This window comes from Haemaphysalis longicornis, unplaced genomic scaffold, assembly GCF_048455015.1.
Source record: "Haemaphysalis longicornis isolate Haplotype H1 unplaced genomic scaffold, Haemaphysalis longicornis Haplotype H1 scaffold_10, whole genome shotgun sequence".
NCBI classification, from domain to species: Eukaryota; Metazoa; Arthropoda; class Arachnida; order Ixodida; family Ixodidae; genus Haemaphysalis; species Haemaphysalis longicornis.
In genome coordinates, this window is record NW_027526204.1 from 49041255 (window position 1) to 49061797 (window position 20543).

A 20543-nucleotide genomic window follows, 5' to 3' on the forward strand; every position below is an offset into this window, starting at 1 on the left:
ATCTTGTGGGTAGAAAGATGTTTGAGAGGTACTGGGAAGCGCTCTATTCTGGGAGCAAATACATTTGTTTTGGAGCAGCTTAGCATGCTTTTCTACCTTTGCGACTAAGAAACGTCCGTGTGGAGTAATTACCACGCTGTTATCTACTTCGGTGTCATAATAATACAACATTGCGGTACATAAACATTTTGGTAATGCAACTTTTCAAGGCTGCGTTCGTAAATGCCGCAGTACGCACCTTAACTACTGCTGTGGGGAACTCTGAGCGTGCAAAAGATTTTGTTAGAAAGGCACACTGCGAAGAAACAAACAAAAATACTCCGGAAGGGTGCACGGCCAGCATAAACCTGAAGTCCCCTCATCGCCGCCCATCAAGGGGCTTTATATAAAACCAAATCTGTCAAGGCAGCTTTAGCTAATGTTGATTACCTTTATCTATACTTAATCCAAAGATGCAGGCACGTAAACGTCATCCACATGCCTTACGAACTGCCAGACACTGAATGCCACGCACGCTAGCCTGAATCTGAGAGCCAGCAAACCATGCTCACTGCCACGCTCCACGGCACGTGTAGCTGAAGTCGCTTCATCGGCTTTTCCTAGTTATATTCAGCGCCTGACTTCCTTTTTTGTGTGGTATGCCATGAATAACGTTACCGCTGTATTCTGCAGCGAAACGTTGGTGAAGCTGCTTTGTACTACTGTGCAGGCAGTGCGCGCGACGCTGCCTATGTGCCGGGTGGGCGTGCAGCTGCCGCGAGTTAGGAAGTGCATGGCGGACAGCGCTAGCAGACGACGCGAGAGGAGCGGGAGAGGGGTGGAGAGGAGGAACTTGTCGCTACTTGGCTAAACGCCGATCAAGAGACTTGAACCCTACATTGCCCTACACAATATTGTAGGTTGTGGTACGTTTTTCCTACGCCAAAGAATTACTATTCCGTAACATAGGTTAATTTAGTGGCTATTTGAATGTCTTTGGTTTGGGTTATTTGTATAATTTTTATCTGCTTGTTTTAGCACTTTTACAGCGAAGATACATATGCTTCTGTTTTACAATATAGCATGCACAGACAAAACAGCATATAATGGAAATTTTCGGTCTCCAGAGATACAACATTGTGTCGCCTTCTTGAAGGCTTCCCGGAATTATGTTTTGGTCGGTGCTTGTGCCGTGGTGATATGTGCACCTTGAAGGGCTTCCAGAGCAACGTTTTAACTGGTGCTTTTACCTTCTAAGAGCTCACTCACCGGTTGCCCATTCACACGTGCACAGGGGGTGAGGGCGGAATGCTTGCAAGTGCAGCCAGGCTTCATGCCCTCACCAATTGAGAACCATTCTAATTGAATGGCTACTAGAAAACAAGTGTAACCCTTGTGCATTTAAAACAATCCGAAAACACATGTGGCAAGTAGCCGTGAAGACGATTCCAACTGCACTTTGAGTTTCATTTATATTTCATGATTGAGGACTTCACAGTGAAGTCCTCAATATTGGGAAATGGACATCCACATGTTTGTCTGCTTAGTAAAATTAGTCCTTCCAACTTTCATTCAGATAAATGGCTAAGTATGCTCAATCTCAAGTTACAAATAAACGTGGTTTGCATCGTCGACTCCTTGGACTCGACACTGCTTCGCTGGTCATCCTTCTTCAAAAAGTAGGGCACTCAATTTTTTATTCATTATTGATCGGCTCCCAATTGACAAATTATTTCTATTCCATGTTAATGACGGGCAGATACTAATTGTGTGGTCATCGAAAGCACCATGCAAGTGGCAGTTATATAGTTTCATATTATTATACACTTACTGCCAACATTCACTCTTTCCTCCATGTTGATCATAGAGGAGAGCTCTGTTGCAGATAGTGAACATTCCATTCTTAAAGATGTCTTTCCTCTCTGCATAAATTCCACTTGCACTCTGTCGTTTTCTGATGAGTCCGACCTATACGCTCTATGCATGCGGATGTTGAAACCCATCGATGAAAGAATAATTTCGTACTTAAGCAGGTTCCTTTGGTGAAACTCAAAATTGCCCTATGCTGACGGAAAACTGGCTGAACGGCACTACGGCCCAATGATAAAAGAAAAATCGATAGAACACCCTACAAGTATGGCAAAAATTGTAGAGTTGGTAACACTGGCGTCAGGTAAAGGATGAATCTTCTTGAATACAACCATCTTGAACTCAAAGACGAAGGAAGTGCAACACAAGGACAGCCGCTGGTCTAACTAAATTTTAATATCAAGAAGGGTGAATATAAACACTGAACACACACAATAAAAGTAATAAAAAGACACTAGGCATGATCGAGACAAGTTTACAAAGGTCACAGTGATGACACTAGATATACACATGCTACTGTCAAGGCACACGCAGATATGCAATCTCTTTAGGATGGAGACACGCTTGTTTGGCTCACACACTTATCACCTCGTTCTTCTGTGGAATGCCTCCATGATTTTGCGGGTTGTTTGATCACGGTGCCTAAATACAATAATAGTGGCAGGAAAATTAGGTTTGCATACGCTGCACTTAGCACAATGCGAAGAAAGATGAGATGATAGAGGGCCCTTCAATGACAATTCATGTTCTTTCAAACGCACGTTGACACAGCGGCCAGTTTGTCCAACATAAGTTCGGCCACAGGGTAAAGGAATGCTGTACACAACTCCTTTTGCGCAGGCAACATACCGATTCTTGTGTTTAACAGCACAACTGACCCCTTTCTTTTCCTTTCCCCGCTCTATCTTTCTGTCAAGCCTGCCATAACGCAACTTGTTGCGAGTCGTGATAGCCACTAGCACTCCATAGCGATGGCCCACTTTTTTTAGGACGTGCGTGATTGTATGAATGTGTGTCATGATGGCAACTTCTTTGGGCTTTTGGGTGTCCTCTGCCAATCCCGGCAACCACTTTGTTTTTAGGATTTTGAGAAGTTTTTCACATGACCATGACAAGAGGTCCTGTGGAAATCCTGCCTCCCTTAACTTTTCTACTTGCTGATTGAAACTGTCTGTCATCAAGTGTCACAATTTTGAAACTGCTGAGCGAAAACATGACAAGGCAATAGCGTTTTTAACAAGCTTGGAACAGCCCGATGAGTAGTTCATCAAAGGCATGACCGATCGTGGTGCATACATCCAGCAGACATGCTCCTTATCAAACCAGAGATACAAATCCAGATACAAGATGCCATTCTGTTTCGTTGTTTCAATCGTGAAATTGAGCTCCAGGCCACTTTGCTTAAAGGATGAATCGTCAGTACATACAGCCGGACGGCAGACGGACAATTCTCAAGTAATAGCAAATTTTCACAACCACTACATGTGCGCATAGTCTGCTTTCACTGGTGATGACTAGGTTAAGTGCAAAACCAGTCACTTTTGTTGGGGTTATAAACGCATATATTTCCCAGAAATGTATGGAAGACAGAATGGAATAATGACAGTGCAAACCAGTGCACAGCATAGCTACGACCACAACACTAACAAGCTCGACATTGGCACATACAAGCGTCACAACAAACAATAAACAGACACCACTTCGGGAGCACATGCACATGCTCGCTCTGACAAATTCAGATCCAAATTTTTATCAATTTTCTCGCTTGAAGCTCCTATACATATTCATTTATGCCCTTGCCACTTTCGCCTAGTGACTGAGAACAGCCTGTTTTGCGTTTAAATATCTGAGGCTGCGGGTCAGATACTTTCAGGCTCACCAAAAAGAGTTCAACTTTAATTGAGGATGACTCAGCGAGCAATGGAACGGAAGATAGGTGTAACTTGGAAGAGAAGAGAGTGGAGTGGGTCAGACAAAAAACCCGTGTTAAGGACATATTAGCAGAAATTAGGAAGAAATGGACGTGGGCAGGGCATGTAATGCGGAGGCAAGATCACCGTTGGTCATTAAAAGTAACAGTGGATCCTACAGAAGGCAAGCGCGGCAGAGGGTGGTAGAAATTTAGATGGGCAGATGAGATCAAGAAGTTTGCAGGGATAAATTGGTCCCAGTTAGCACATGAGGGGGACAATTGGAGGTATATAGGAGAGGTGAAGGCACTGCAGTGGGTCTAGACAGGCTTACGACGATGATTTGAGGCTCTGTGCACCAATTCTTGTCGTCACTTTGGCCCTGTGGCTCATGATTGAGGGTAGTCCCGTTTAACTCAACTTTCATCGGATTGTGGAAGAATCAAAATCCAACCCCTTTTTTGTGTTCTTCTCCAGGCGTGAGCAAAATGCAGATTCTCTTAGCTGTACAAAATGCTGCAAGTCAGACGACTCATCCCAAAAGCGATGCATACAATACAGTAGCGGACAGATAAGTGAAGCATAGCTGAAATTGGTGGGAGAGATCACCGAGCAGCTGAGCATCAGGAGCAATACCGAGGGGAATATTCAGGTTTTGAAGAAGACAAATGAACCGAGGAAATAAACCTCTGTAATAAATCGCTGTTTTGATTGACCATAAGACCAGTAATCCAATCAGTTCAACAAAGTGAAAGAAGAAGCTGATTACCAGGACATTGCTTTATTTAACATATCTACATCCATGTATTGGTGGCTGGTGTTTCAGAACCCCTTTTGGCTGTTTCTCGGCAAAACGTTTCTGACACCCAAGCGTGTTTACAATATGTCATCCTTCATTAAATATACATTTAAAACAATCAGTTTTTGACAAATGGTACAGGCATTACATTTTTTTTCTCCATGATGGAATCTTGCATAATATGTCCAACATGCTTTTTGACATAGGTACCAAATAGGTTTTCACGAGAGTGAAAGTGCTTGAGCAGAACAGTTGTTGCCAAATGGTAGTTGTCCCCAAAGTGCAACCATATAAGACTAACAAAAAGCTTTGAGAAAGCTCTCCCAATGTGGTGAACAAACCCTGCAAAGGATAAAATCGTTAACGCAATTACCCAAGTGACTTCCACGAGCGAAACTAGTCCGACGGATACTATAGACATAATGTCTGGCGTTAGTGCAGTACAAAGTGTATTTTAGTAAGCTGATTCTCTCAATGAATACACATGTATGAGTTCCCCCTGAAGTGTAATTCTTCATGAGCAACCAACTCCCATTTCTATGTGTAAATCTGACGAGATGTAGAATTATGGTTTTTTCTGAGAGTGCATTCCATGAGTGACCAAGCTGGACTACGACGAAAGCTCTTTTGACAGGTTCTACAGACTGTTTTCAAGACAGTGCAGCCTTTCATGAAACCAGGTGAACTTTGTGAGTAAAGCTTTTCTGAGAGATGACACACACAGAGCCCTTGATGAGAATGCAGTGTTTCATGGGTGACCAGGTGGGTTTTTTTGAGTAAAGCTCTTCTGACAGCTGCTGCACACAAAAGGCCTCCCAACAGAGTGAAATTTTTCATGTTTAATCAGGTTGGTTCTCTGAGCAAAGCACTTCTGACAGGTGCTACCACATACAGCCTTCTCGCCCGAGTGAAATCTTTTATGATCCGCCAAGCTGGAACTATGTCTACAGCTCTTCTGACAGGTGCTACCAACATACCTTCTAACGAGAGTGCGATCTCTGATGAACAAGGAGGCGAGCTTTGTGAGTAAAGCTTTTGTAACAGGTGCTGCACACATGCGTCTTGCCAGAGTGCAATTTCTCATGACCACCCAGGTTTTTTCTGCTAGTAAAGCTCTTCTGACAGGTGCTACACACATACGGCCTCTCGCCAGAGTGCAATCTTTCATGAACAACCAGGCTAGCTCTCCGAGCAAAGGTCTTCTGACAGGTGCTGCACGCATGCGTCCTCTCGCCAGAGTGCAATTTCTCATGACCACTCAGGGTTTTTCTGCTAGTAAAGCTCTTCTGACAGGTGCTGCACATATACGGCCTCCCGCCAGAGTGCAATCTTTCATGAACAACCAGGCTATCGCTCCGAGTAAAGGTCTTCTTACAGGTGCTGCACACATACGGCCTCTCGCCAGAGTGCGATCTCTCATGAACAACCAGGCGAGCTTTGTTCGTAAAGCTTTTGTGACAGGTGCTGCACACATGTGTCTTGCCAGAGTGCAATTTCTCATGAGCAACCAGGCAGCTTCTTTGAGTAAAGCTCTTCTGGCAGGTGCTGCACACATGCAGTTTCTCTACAGAATGCGATTTCTCATGATCAACCAGGTAGCATTTTTGAGTGAAGCTCTTCTGACAAGTGCTGCACACATACGGCCTCACGCCAGAGTGCAATATTTCATGAGCAACGAGCCTAGCTCTTCTATGAAAGCTCTTCTGGCAGGTGGTGCACACATAAGGCCTCTCGCCAGAGTGTAATCTTTCATGAACAACCATGTTACATCTTTCAGTAAAGCTCTTCTGACAGGTGCTGCACACATACGGCTTCTCGCCAGAGTGCAATCTCTCATGAACAACCAGGCGAGCTTTGTGAGTAAAGCTTTTGTGACAGGTGCTGCACACATATGGCTTCTCCCCAGAGTGCAATCTTTCATGAACAACCAGGCTATTTCTCCGAGTAAAGGTCTTCTGACAGGTGTTGCACACATACGACCTCTCGCCAGAGTGCAATTTCTCATGATAAACAAGTAGGCGTCTATCAGTAAAGCTCTTCTGACAGGTGGTGCACACATACGGCTTCTCACCAGAGTGCAATTTCTCATGATCAACCAGGTGGCTTCTTTGAGTAAAGCTCTTCTGACAGGTGGTGCACACATACGGCTTCTCACCAGAGTGCAAATTCTCATGATCAACCAGGTGGCGTCTTTGAGTAAAGCTCTTCTGACAGGTGGTGCACACATACGGCCTCTTGCCAGAGTGCAATTTCTCATGATCAACCAGGTAGCGTCTTTGAGTAAAGCTCTTCTGACAGGTGGTGCACTCATACGGCCTCTCCCCAGAGTGCGATCTCTGGTGGCTGCCCATGTTGAATTTTTGAAGAAACCTTTTTTTGCAAACAGTGTAGGTGCCGCACATTTTTTTGGCGCACAATTTCACCTGACGACGGGGATGGTTGCATTGCTGACAGGACTGGCAGGAATGAAGCTTCCCTCTGAAATGAAATTTTTTCACGGTCACTTAAAAAACTTCCAAGTTTGCAGAATAAGATACAAAAAATGAAATATGGAATGAAGATATTGCAACATCAAGCAAACACAATCTTTGAGACCCACGGCAAAAGGTGCCAACCCAAAAAATGCATTTATACAAACTCTTTACAATGAACACACCACAGTAAATTCAAGGTTTCTGCAAATTTTTTTTTTCAGGGTTCTGAACAACTTCTCTCAAGTATTGTTTAACAGAAAATGTGGCAGCAGGTTATATATCCACAGATCACATTGCAAGTACAGTGTTTCAAATTTCCTCTTCATAAACGAAAACTTTAATAAGGCCATACTAATTCTTCTCCGGTAGTGGGAAGTCTGTATGTCATTAAACAAATATTTATACTTTACTCATTCTATGTACACAAATGCATAAACAATAAAGGTTGATATAGGTGATTTTAAGTTTGATTAGTTCATTTTCTGAGGCAATATGAAAGTTAACTCTTTCGGGACCGCTCCATAGGCCATCGATCACATAGGATCGATGGTTTCGCGAGCCTGTAGAATACAAATTTTCGCTCGATGGAACACCTAGCGACATCTAGGAGATAGTTTGAAAACTGGAGTTTTCTCTTTTGTGAAGTTTCTTTTTTTATCGCCAGGCGGCAACGCGTCAGATATTTTATTCTGACGGGCAGTGGTTTCGAATGTAAACAAACATGGCGTCATACTCGTGCGAGCGCGATAAGAAATCCGCCTCGTCTCGGCTCGCATATCTTCGCCTTCTACTGTGGATTTTAACGATGAGAGTGGCAGTGAAGAGTCGAAATACGGCTTTAGAGATCGGATTTCAGCTCGAGTGAGGATTCGGGTGTCGATCAGCCTGGAACATCAAATCGCGCTCAAAGGTGGGTGTTGGTTTCGGTTTCAATTGGCTCTGGAGTAGGTATGCGCGCTCGAACTATGCTCTGGCTGGTTTATATTTATTCGCTAGGGTGTTAACTACCTATGGTGGTGATCTCCTGCCACCAGCGCAGAAACGGATCAAATTTTCGCCGAGACAAGAGCCCGGCGTGTACCTGGGCGACGACGTAGCCATGGCCCGAGTGCCAAAGAGATCACACACAAAACAAAAAACCAGTTACACCTAGCCGCATCAAACTTTTTCAATGAAGAAACAAAGCATTGTGTTAGATTTTGTATATCCTGAAATAATTTTATTCTTTTTTAATATTTTTATATTTACGCTTTTTTCTATCTTTTTCTGTAGTTTTTTTACGAAGTTCTTAGTTTCGGATTTTTTCATGGTTCTATCGTCAGTGTTGAAGTAAAACTTGGTATTTTATGTAAAAGAACATATAATTAGCTGCATTTTGGTATATGCTAAGGCAGGATGGTGCCTTTGCTTTATGTAAAAAAAAATTGTACAGAGACCTCCCTTTTTCATCCATTTTTCCGGCGGTCCCGAAAGAGTTAATTAAAACCTCCAAAACAGTGTGGCTTACTTCTACAGATAACATAGCAGGGTAATTCCACACGAAACATCCCAGCGCCAAAATTAGCCATTGCCAATTTTATCGAAAGAATTTCTGCTAGTTGCCAATTACGTATCAGAGGCCCACACACTGAGCATTTTCGTCAAAAAATTTTTGCATTCATGTGAGCACTCCTTGAAGTTTTTGCAAACAAGATAAATGTGGTTGAACATAATAAATTTACATCAATAAACCATGTAGAATGAAAAATATTGTAGAACGTTCATCTTGCCTTGCTTTTTGATGCCGCACTGCAAGAATTTTTAGTGTTGTATTTGTTACAAACGCAAGAAATGGTGCGCTTTCAGAATTTTTTGCAAAGGCATCATAAAGCTTTAGCCCTGATATTTTCACCGTGATATCGACATATTCCTTGAGTGTCTAGTCAAAATATTTAAGGTTAATTACAGACTACATTTTAGGCCAGTTGACTACAAGAATGTTAAAAAATGAGGTTTTCTCCAACCTTCAGACCTACATGAAGCACCAAATCGTAACAGGTAAAATTACTTGAGACAGCTCATTATACGCACCCAACATTTAGCGTTTCGTTCAGGAAATCGCAGTCGAGCAAATTTCCTTGGAAACAAGAATTGCTTTTTAAAGTGTGCAATTAGCCACAGTTCTGTCCACTACTGAAGTGTGTCACCAGCTCGGAATGCCTACATGCCTACGAACTTTTATGTGGCAGGAACGCGAACACATGGCTCTCTGCTAAATGAACATTGTTTGCCACTTTTTTATTAATGGGTCTATGCACAGTCAATTACAGGAGTCTGATGTGGACTGTCTGACTGTCTGTCTGATGTGGAGGGAGAAGAATCACAGAGACATTTTTCCCTCTGCACCACACTCAACCTGGCCCACAGACATCACGATAGGATACCTCTTACAGCAAGCATGAAATTTTTAGCCACTTGTCTCTTTTGCCTTCTGTTTTTTTATCCACACTGGTTCAACTCTTCCCCAGTTGAATAGTTAGCATCAAAGAAACCAGCCTAGTTGTTCATTCTTGGTTGTTTACCTGAATTTTTTCGGAGCTTGAGTAGGATTTAATGGCAATGTGAAGTGTTGAACGTGAAGCTGGTCTGAAGTGATGTAACTGTTGCGTTTCTTTCACTGGAATTGCCACGGCTAATCGTGAACCAAGCTGCGTTCTTGTATCTTGTTTTAAAACATGGGAGCCGAATTAGTTTTTTTTTGACATTGTCTTTACCCCGACATACGGGTCCTTGGCATTATTCTGATCCTGAAAAGGTCTCGATCTCTGGATACGTGCTTTCAGTGCAAGACCTTTGATTGCGCCTCGGATGTCATCACATGCACTTTTGCCGTGTGGTGTGGCAAAGAAATTCCATTCTGGTGACAGTTCATAGTCCACTTCGTGGTAGCAGAGATTCACGAAGTTCTCATCTGTCAGAGAAATATTAAATTTTGTAGCTGACGCAGACGTTGTTTGTTTCGCAAGCAATGTGCTCGGAAATGTGTGTACTGCAACTGTCCCATGCTTCAAACAGTCAGAAATAACTGCACGAGTGTACAGAAACCTCTGCAGGTGCGGTTTCCTGCTTGCCAAAATATGTAGCTACGGGGTGTAAAACCTGTGAGTTGACACAGCGGTATGACTGTGGCGCGTACTGAACTATAAAGCTATATATTCTTCATACTTCATCACAAAGATGGTCTCGTGCAGACTTCAGTTGGCTCTAAGGTATCGGAAGTAGCTGGCTTGCTGCTCACGGATGGAATGGTGGACATTAAGATGGTTCAACATGTCCATGAACTTTGCCGAAAATTCTTCAGGCATCAAAAGAATGGTCTCAGCATTACAATGTTTTCCACTGATCCATTGGTGGATGTGTGTCATCCTTAATCCTGAAGACGTCGGACAGACTTTGCTACGGTAGTGTCTCTGTGCAAGCCATACCTGAGCAGGCTGGGCAATTGCCGAAAATGCAGTCTTCATTATCAAGTTGGTATAATGTAGCCAAAAGTTCTTCAGTTGTCTCGTTGAGGTTACTAGAGTGGAGCATTAATATAAAATACCGGTGACACATGCAGACATATAGTGTGTGTACCACTTCCACCTGCCTAAGCAGTGTCGAGGGCGCGAAGCTGCGAATATTGAGAAGCCACACTTTAAATCAAGCACTCCCTTCCACTGATTATGCAACTCTTTTGTTTCATCAACAACAGTCACTTTTGGAGGCCTTGAAGTGTCTCCTTTTGAACTGATATGCTAATGCTCTGATTAATGCCTTCATTACTTCACTAACTGGGTGACCACATTTTCGTTCCTGGGTGCCTAGAATGCCACTGGCAGCCTAGACTTTCATTGCCTCTCGAACTTGTTCTTGGGTTTCTCCGAAGAATTTTATTGTTCTTCATGAGACCAAGAATGGGGCGTTGAAGTAAGATAATCATGTTTTTTCACTTTTTTCAGGGGAAAACGTTTTTGAGGTCATTCATAAATATCACATAATCGCTTTCAAGTAATTGGCCACCGTCGTGTGTCACAAGTGGATAGTTGGGTCAGTACTCTGGCTGTAGACATCACTCCCATAGCGTCCTCTTGGAAAGTTTCCATAGACCTCGCCATGCAGAGCTCTGGCTCATACTGCATTCATTTTTTAATGCAGCTACCAGTGGCTGCTTCTGACTCCTCCTTTTCTGTTTTGTTAGCCAAAGCTTTAAGCTCATCTTGAGTGCCTACACACAAAACATTGAGATGGTCTCTGAACGGTACGGAAGTTCCTTATTTGCGTGTGCTATATAATAACTGCCACTTGGAAGCTTCACAAATTCGGTATCTGAGAACGTGCTCAAGTGAAGGAAGGGCATCAACAAGGGCCATGTGGTCGCTGTTGACCTATGGGAGTGATTTGAATCCGTGAGTGTCAGCACAATATTGACACAATTTTGGAAATGTATCGATGGAGATAAAGTTGCTCGCGGTGTTCCAAATTGTTGTGTCCTCATGAAGAGTGCTTTGAGCGCAGCTTGAGGCGCTGATGCATTTCCATCAGATTGCACACAGTAGTAAGTTACTGCTGGATACACTAAGTGGTTTTGTGGCAATAACTCAGCTTGGAAGTGCATGGAGGAATTTTGCTTCGTGAAAATTAGGACCAAGCATATGGGTAGGCTTCCGAAAATAAGCACCTTTCGAATGACACTAATTCGTACCTCCTGTACAAAACTCGTTACACTTCATTCATTATTGGAGATTTAATGATCTTTATATGGCCTCAGTTTTCGACATTGTGGGTTTGGACTGAACACGCAGTAAAATCTGATTCCGGTCGGTTAGGTGGGGCCCTAGCCGATCTTCACTGCATTTATCTCCGCGCACTACTCCATCAACATTTTACAGCTATGATCTATACCACTGCTCCCAAATGCCCGAATCGTGTCCGGTGTAATTCTACAAAAATAACCGTACACCTTCCGGCAAAGCCCACTTTTTTGCAAATCCACTACAGCTCTTTTTCTAATTCTAGGATGCAAAAAATCACACTGGCATTGGTCGCTAAGATGACTCTATCAGCAAGCCATGTTTCATTGGCTTGTCATAAGTTTACATTGGAGTTGTTGCCCACTCAAAATTTCCACTTCCTGTCAGCACATGGGCTTCTGCAGAAATCAATAACCAAACCGTCCAATCATAAACATATCATAAACACATGAAGATTGCAGAAGGAGAGGCGAAGAACAGAGGAAGAAGTAGTGCAGGGACGCAAGGCAGTCAGGCACTCGAACTCGAGCTGGATTCCAGCGACCATCTGCGTGACCTCTGCACTGCTGGGTTCTCCTTATGCCAAGATGCACTGACTTTCTCAAGCACTGCAAAATGTGTCAAAAAGGGCTCGTGTTCCTTCAGTGCAATGTTATTACTACCCTCCATTGCATAAATACCATGCCATCCTGCCAATGCTGGAGATGGTAAAAGAACAGTTCCTTGACGAGAAAAGCACGGTGCAAGGCTGCCCAAAGCAATTATAATGTGAATACGATTAACTTATTATAACTATTACTTCATTGGTGTATCTCAACAGGTTATGTAAACTTACTGCTCCAATAATCTATATTACTTCGCTTGCATTATTTGTTACAAGATAAACCTGGAGATGGCACTATACCGTATTTACTCGCATAATTTGCACCCTCGCATAATTTGTGCACCCTTAAGTTTTTTTCCAAGTTTAGAAAAAAAAATTTACTCGCATATTTTGCGCTCCCTGTCTCGCCCATTGGCACGTGTGCACAAACAAGCACGCTTTGGATGGCGGCATCGCGCATGGGAGAGCAGTGATACGCGATGCTGCACGCCGATAGTCCCTTCATTCTTTTCTCACTTCTTCCCTTCTCCGTGTCTGGGTGCACCACGACTCCGCCCCTCCGTGACGGAGCGCAGACGAGGAGGAACATCCAGGCGCCCTACCCGGCTACATTCCCGTGCTCTGCCCTTCCCGACACATGCACACCCTTCCTCTCATCCTTCTGCTGGGAGTCGAAACTCGTCAAGTGTGTGCCTTCCTCCTCCTTTCCTTTCTTTTGCACCGTGAGAACTCGCACACAACACACACAAAGGCAGACGCGGAGTCGGAAGCACTAATTTCTGCATCGGAGGTGTGAGAGGGCGTATCAGCCCTGCTGCGGTGTGGCCTTGCCGCCTCTTCTCTCCTGCGTTCGTGCTGCGAGAGAATCCTCTGCCTCTTTCCTGCACACGCGCTGCGACGGAATCCTCCCTTTGTGTTCACGTTTTGCCGTCGCTGTCAGTCAGTCACCTTTGGCTACAGTAGAGATGGGCTACAATAACTATACAGCGAAATTCAAACTCACTGTCATTGAGTTTGCTGAAAAAAAAGGGAACCGTGCCGCTGCAAAGCACTTTAACCTGAACGAGAGCCACGTGCGCTATTGGAAGAAGCAGAAGAGTTCCCTCCAAAATACCAAACGTGGAAGGAGAGCGTTTCGGGGACCAAAGCAAGGAAAGTTTCCAGCCGTGGAAGAAGAGCTGTTGAAGTATGTTCGACAGATGAGGTCGTCCTGTCTTGCCGTGTCGTGCGAGATGCTACAGTTTGAAGCAAGAAAGTTTGCGCACGAGAAAGGGATCCCTGCTGCGGCATTCAAGGCGAGCAGAGGCTGGGTGACGCGCTTCATGAGACGCCACCAACTGTCTCTCAGACGGAGGACGACCCTTTGCCAGCGGTTACCGCAGGACTACGAGGAAAAAATTGTGTTGTTTTACCGCTTCGTGGTTGGATTACGCTGAACAGGGAACTTCATGTCCCAGATTGGGAACGCTGGCGAAACGCCACTGACGTTCGACATGCCGCCCAACACCACAGTGAGCAAGAAAGGCGTCTTGTCTGTGCCCATCAAGACCACTGGCTGCGAAAAACAACGCTGCACAGTGATGCTTGCCGTGACAGCGGATGGCCGCAAACTCCCGCCCTTTGTCATCTTCAAGAGGAAGACAGTGCCCAAAATGAAGCTGGGGGCCTGCATTCACATCCGTGCTCAAGAAAAAGGGTGGATGAACGAGAAGCTGATGCAGGACTGGATCAACACTGTATGGGGCAAGAGACCGGGGGCTTTGCTGCAACTGCCATCGCTGTTGGTGCTCGACAGCTTCAAAGGGCATCTTGTGGAGAGTGTGAAGGAGAAGTTGTGCGACATGCGGACCCACCTGGCCGTTATTCCGGGTGGCCTTACATCTGTCCTGCAGCCCTTGGATGTGTCGGTCAACAAACCCTTTAAGGGCTACGTGCGCAAGATGTACGTCGAGTGGATGGCCAGCAGAGAGCACGGGCTCACTCCCACTGGGAGGATAAAGCGACCGCCACTGGAGACGGCCTGCGAGTGTATCCTGGCAGCGTGGAACATGGTCTCACCCAGCATCGTGGAGCACAGCTTCAAAACGACGGGGCTGTCGAATGCACTCGATGGAACTGAGGACGATGCGCTTTGGGAGGGCAGTGATGGCGGCCGTGACGATGTCTCGGAGTCGGATTTCTCGACGAGCGATTCCGACTAGACAACAACCAGACTGGACTTTTGTAGGTACTTTTGACTGTGTAGTAGGTATTTTTGACTGTAATTTCAACTACTTTTCTGTGTACTTTTGACTGTGTACGCATTTAAATAAACGAGTATCGTTCGCTTTTGCTATCATACCCGATTTTCTCTTATTTGTATAGTTCGCGTTCGGACCGTTTACACGTTATTTTGGACTTTTCGCAATATACCCGCGCAATTTGCGCACGCCCTTTCTGAGGCCCTAAATTCGCGAAAAAAATGCGCAAATTACGCGAGTAAATACGGTATGTCCATATGGTGTGCAGAGGCAAGCACACCAAATCTTTAAAGAAGTACTAACGCAAAAATTTCAAACCTGAGATAACTATGCAAAAGGTTTCTTTGGCAAGTTGAGATATCTCCCAGCAAGTTTTAACAGTAACCCTTCATTGTAATATTTTAAATCCCTTTTATTCTTTGCACACACGAGAAAGCTCAAACGGAATGCCCTCTTGTAATCTGCATCAGTATGACTCCACCTACTCCTCCCGATCCCAAACTGCCGACGTCAGGGTCCCGGTTATGTGGCCAATGCACTAGCTGCAGTTGGCATGCGCTGCTTTGGTTTGTGTATCACGTAACGGTTTTGAGACTTACATCATGCTACCCGAAGCATGATAAGACGGTGAAGATGCCCGCGAGCTACTGCGCACGTCCAGATAAGCAGTGGTGTGAGAAAAACGGTGACGTCACGAGCACTCTCCTGTCCTGGCGGCTGCCTCGGTGCTCATTTAGTCGAAACCGAAACCGACACAACTAAACGAGGCTGTAAATAATTATTTACACTGTGTCCAACTGCCTAATGTGCCATTCCATACCAATACCAGCGACAAAAACGTACCACAAAAATTCCGCGTCGGCGCTCCTTAAGCAGCCAAAGCATGCCCCTTTACCACTTTTACCTTTTTCTTGAGCCATGTAGGCAGCAATGATTTGTCTGTATGTACCGTATTTACTCGCATAATCCTCGCACTTTTTTTTCGGAAAAGTCAATGGAAAGAGGGGTGCGAGAATTATGCGGGGAAAAAAAATCCGGTGCACAGTGTTGCCAATTTGCCTTATGCCAATCCCGCTAAATGTAGCGGTCGTTTTTTGTATATGTAAGCTCAGTGTTTCCAACAGCAGCTATTTCTTTTTATTTTATTATTTACAATGTAAACAGTCTCCCGTTGATCAGCGATCATGAAATTGCCGCCTTTGCTTTCTGGCACGCACCCTATCTCGTCGTCGTATGTGCAAGCCCCACTCCAGTAACGCACGTTGAAGTCGGTGACGCCGAAGCACGTGCCTGCCTGCGGCACGGTTGCCGTGTTCGATCGCGTACTTTTTCGCTTTCAATCTGAAAGTGGCAGTGTAGCCGGCGTTCTTCCCCATGGCGAAGCGGCACCAAGCACAAAACAAACAGATCAAAAAGCTCTCAAAAGGGCAGCGAGCTATCCACCACTCACGCGAGTGACTCACTGACTGACGCCGCTCAACGACAGGACCACGACAGCGACACAACGACACGACTGCGGGCTGTGCGAACGTAGTCTAGTTGCGCGCACACGAAACCGGCTCAAGGACAGTGTGAGTAGCGTGTTAGGGCGCCTGTTAGGGAGTAGCCATGCAGGTCGGGCGCCTGGATGGCCTTGGATACACAGCTCTCTCCGCCGAACAGAGAGGCGGCGGGGGAGGGCGCGCGTTGGAGAGCGCTTGCACCATGCGGGTTTCGCGAGCAGGCAACTTTCGCCGCTGAAAAGTTGGGGGTGCGAGGATTATGCGAGGAACCAAAAAATCCAAGTTTTGGTGGCTCACATTAGGGGTGCGAGGATTACGCAAGTGCGAGGATTACGCGAGTAAATACAGTCTATTTTGTTTTTCTCATCATTGTTATAAAGATTACTTCCAATGATGCCCAAAGCTGTTTCTCGAAACAGGGACCTTCGAGTGTGTTCTATTCCCCGGCAAACAGATTTATACCACTGGGCACACCGTGAAGTAGATCAAAACAAGTTGTACATTACTTACTGCAGACAACTTCCATAGCTTCCACTGCATTGCATGATAAGTATGAAACAAATACCAAGACTAATGAAACACTGAAATTGTTAAATTCTCATGGCCTCATCGAGTTCATAAATATTTCAAATTAAATGGAATTGTTAGAGAAACAAAATTTTCAAATTTTGCCATTTATAAGACTCAGGCCGGATTACAATCCTGTTCATACTACATATGGGTTCATCATTATATCCAGTGGTGTTCTGTAAGCTACTGGTACAGTTTCCACTGCTATTCTCCATGGTGCACCCTCGACTATATTTGCTGCAGAAGAAACCGACAAAAATAAACCACAGCTTTTAGCTTGCTCTTCCCACACTATATATGTCCTGCAAACAGCCTTGCTAGCGCCACAACCCACCCTGCATTGCCAGCGTGTCGGTCGCATGAGGAGGTGTGAGGACTGGGTTCAGCCGAAATATCTGCACCATCTTGGGAAGTTGTGAAGTTGTCCGATACATACGAATCGCCAACCTGGGTGTTGTTTACTTCCAGAACTGCAAAAGTAAAAGGTTTGAGCAACTGAAAGCAACGAGTGTTATACAAATCCTCAAACAGCCTATATACTCGAATGCACAGCACAGTTTCATCTAAGTGGGACTTTGTGATCTGCAGGGTGTCTACCAAGTTCACATTTTCAATGAAACATGGTAAAAACGGCACAGCTGACAGACAGGATGCAAAGAACGACACAGGACTAGTGCTGGCCTTTCTTCTTTCTTCCTTTGGGTTGTATCTCTAACTGTGCTGTTTTTAGCATGTTTCATTGCTCCGGCCAACTAGTCCACATTCAAGCATTGACACATTTTCAAGTACCCGAAGTTTCCCAGATTTTCTAAGAGTCCTTCTGATAAGGAACACACATGAAACAAATGTTGTTTTCAATGAAGATTGGCTGCACCATGCCATCAGATGCTGTTACTCTCTAAAAAACATGTTAAAATCGAACAAACGACCTCATAGATTTCAATAGGGAAGTTATATATTTCTTCTACTTAAAATGAAAACATAACATAGTAAAATTCACAACAAATAAAATATCTTCAAAAAATCGTAAAAACATTTAAAATTGTGTCAACATTTTCAAATTAGGGCCTGTGCTGAAAAATATCTGCGCCACCAATAAAACACAGATAAGGGGAGTGAGGTGTTCAATGAAGTGTTCACCTGTGAGCAGTACAACACACGTTCTTTGTATATACACTCATACTTGTGATTAGGGCGACAAAAGCAATGCAACCTCTGTCACTCTAGTAATCCGCGACCCAGTGTCGCTGCTACGGCGACTAGAGTGATTGGTCTTGACCCTATAGGCATTTTGCAAAGGTAAGGCAGCGCCCCGTCGATTCGACCCCTAGCACGACATGGCGAATAGCTGCTCAAATGGTGCAGGATTACGCGTGGTCAGCGGCCTGCACTGCGTCTCTGGTGCCTGGTGACATTCTACGTAATAAGTACAATGGATAACGCAAAATTACAAGTGGGAGTCAGCACAAATAATTTACGGCTGGATGGTCTTGGGTGAGCTTTCCCCAACAGTCATCGATTACATATATCCTCTGCTTATATTCGAGGCCGTGACTAAGCGCTTCTTTGAAACATCATCATATGACACAGGGAGCCTGCAGAATTTAGCACAAAAGTGACATCAGAGGGCCTTATCAAATACCACACTTTTTCAACGACAGCTTTAATCGCTTGTGAACTTCCCTTCTGTATACTACAAAAAACATGTCCACCGAGTGATCAGCTGTTTGCTAAAGTCCAAAACCAAAATAAAGGTGAATGCAATGCTTGACTGTGATTACTAAAACGGTCATTCCTTGATTTCGCTCCGCATTTGTACACAACGATAGTTAAGCGCCACCCTCCTCCTCCTCCCCGTCTTGGAAAATATCTGTGCATTTTGCATCTAGTTGGTCTGGTGATTTCAACCTTGCTAAAGGTAAGACGAACGTTTCTAGGATTTCCGAAGCTGCACTGGGTTTTTTTCATTTCCGCAAGAGCTATTAAAGGGACACTGAAGTGAATTTGTCAAGCTCCCGTTTTTGCTTGCACTGTGTAGACTGGCTCAAATTAGCACGCTTTTCATCGTTGATTCGGTTGACAAATCGGTAATTATTTTACACAGCGCGAAAGAAGAAAAACTACTATGCGCGGTTTGCGGCGGCCACACCAACTAAAGCTGTGACATTGGGAGGAGGGAGCACCGTGATTGTACGATGCCCAAGGTTAGCAATCAAACAAGTTTCGGTTTCGGTTCTGTAAAACACAACCAATGGCGTTGTTGGATGGGCATTCTCAATATCTCAGTAATCATCGTACCGCGCTTCTGCCATGTTATCGGCTGTAACATACATAAGTCTCCCAGGACGGCTTGGAATCGTAGCATTCAGTAGCCGAGGCCTACACAGTGCATGAACGCCCTCTGCGTCACCGCAGGTGCTCAAATGCCATGCGCTTTTCCCGCATATTCGGAGCTTGCCTCACTCATGCCTGTATCGTAAAAAGCGTGTTCGCACCAGGCCAAGGGTCTGTTGATTCTGGCCGGTGCCCACTTCCAGCAAGCAGTCGGTGCTTATGGCAATAGCACGTCAACGAGAACTCGCTAGCGCGCCAGTGCCAGCCTGCGTGCGTTCTGTGAACTAGTTCGTAGAGCAATGAACGTTGCGGCCCAAAAAAAAGGTGAACCCAGTATAGAAAGCATCGGCGGAAAACGAAAAAGTTAACTTATAAAAAAAAACACGTACCCGCGCGAATCTGAACTTACGACCTGCAAAAACGGTTGCGATGGCATACCTAGAGCCCCTAACCATTCGGCCACGAAGGGGGGGGCGGGGGCTTTGCTGATCTTGGTAATATTATGTATATATTGTATAACCAGTTTACACTTTTATATGGTTTTGGCATTTTAAGCAGCTTCGGTGACTGTTGTTTGGCGCTCGCGCAGTAAGCATCCCCGAAGTTTCCACAATATATCACGTCTAGCAATTGCATTTCTTAGACGGAAAAGCGTTCGCTGATGAGTAGTCGTGCTGCTGACCACTGTGCTTGTTTGCCCAGCGCAAAAAAGTGCTTCCCGCAGCCTAGTTTTAAGCTGTACGGTAAAAATATTAGTTGATTTTATTTCCTTAGTACCTATATTGACTTCGCTGACTCTTCTCCCGCCTTCAAGAGGCCTTATATTTTCCTACTGGCGTACCAGTCAGCGAAGCGTCGCGTGTGCGCTTGTGCAGCGCTTCTGTGAAGCGACATTGACTTGGAGCTAGATACAGTGTACAAACTAACCAAGTAAAGAAAGGCACATTCTTCCAATCACAAACGTGTCCTGGCTTTGTTTCAACTGAGCGAACGAATTGCGATGACCCGTCGGCGGCCAGCGGACGAAATGCTGGGCCGACTGACTCTGTCTGAAGGCCGGGAGCCATGCAGTAGCGCAGCCAATTGCGAGCTCGGCTCCTCCCGACGTCATACGAAAACGCCACAGAAAATGGGCGAGCGTAAAGAGAGGAGGACAGCATTTTCGAATGAATTTTTCTGCTAAATAAAATCGCGTAACTGCGCCCAGAGTGGTCGAAACATGGCATGGGGACTCCGGACTACAATTTGAGCTAGTAATCCCGCAATGTTTACTTATCACTTCAGTGTCCCTTTAAATTGCTTCCGGACTTGCCAGACCATTTATTTTTCCGTGGTTTAACTCTCCTTGGTCAATGCTATCAGGCAGGAGTGGGCACATATTTAACGACCCACAGACTTGGAATATACTAACATATTCACGTGGCTCCTATTTCTATAAAAGGCACAAGTCATTGTCAGGTATTAGGTAATCACCTCCCCGAATGATATTT

The 20543-nt window shown here is 44.9% G+C and overlaps 1 protein-coding gene across 8 annotated transcripts in view; it reads right to left on the bottom strand.

Moving 5' to 3' along the window:
* Window positions 1-2227: 2227 nt before the first annotated feature.
* The window catches only part of LOC144158475 (uncharacterized), a 101078-nt gene continuing 82762 nt past the window's right edge, over window positions 2228-20543 (bottom strand). For 7 of the 8 annotated variants that reach the window (XM_077689362.1, XM_077689366.1, XM_077689361.1 and 4 more), the window contains 3 exons: window positions 17054-17189; window positions 16660-16683; window positions 2228-7035 (listed from right to left, as the gene is read on the bottom strand). In XM_077689362.1, coding sequence (XP_077545488.1) covers window positions 5538-7035; window positions 16660-16683; window positions 17054-17189 — 1658 coding nt within the window. In that variant the 3' untranslated portion in view covers window positions 2228-5537. The remainder of the gene's footprint in view (window positions 7036-16659; window positions 16684-17053; window positions 17190-20543) is intronic. The other variant, XM_077689359.1, reaches the window with a different exon arrangement.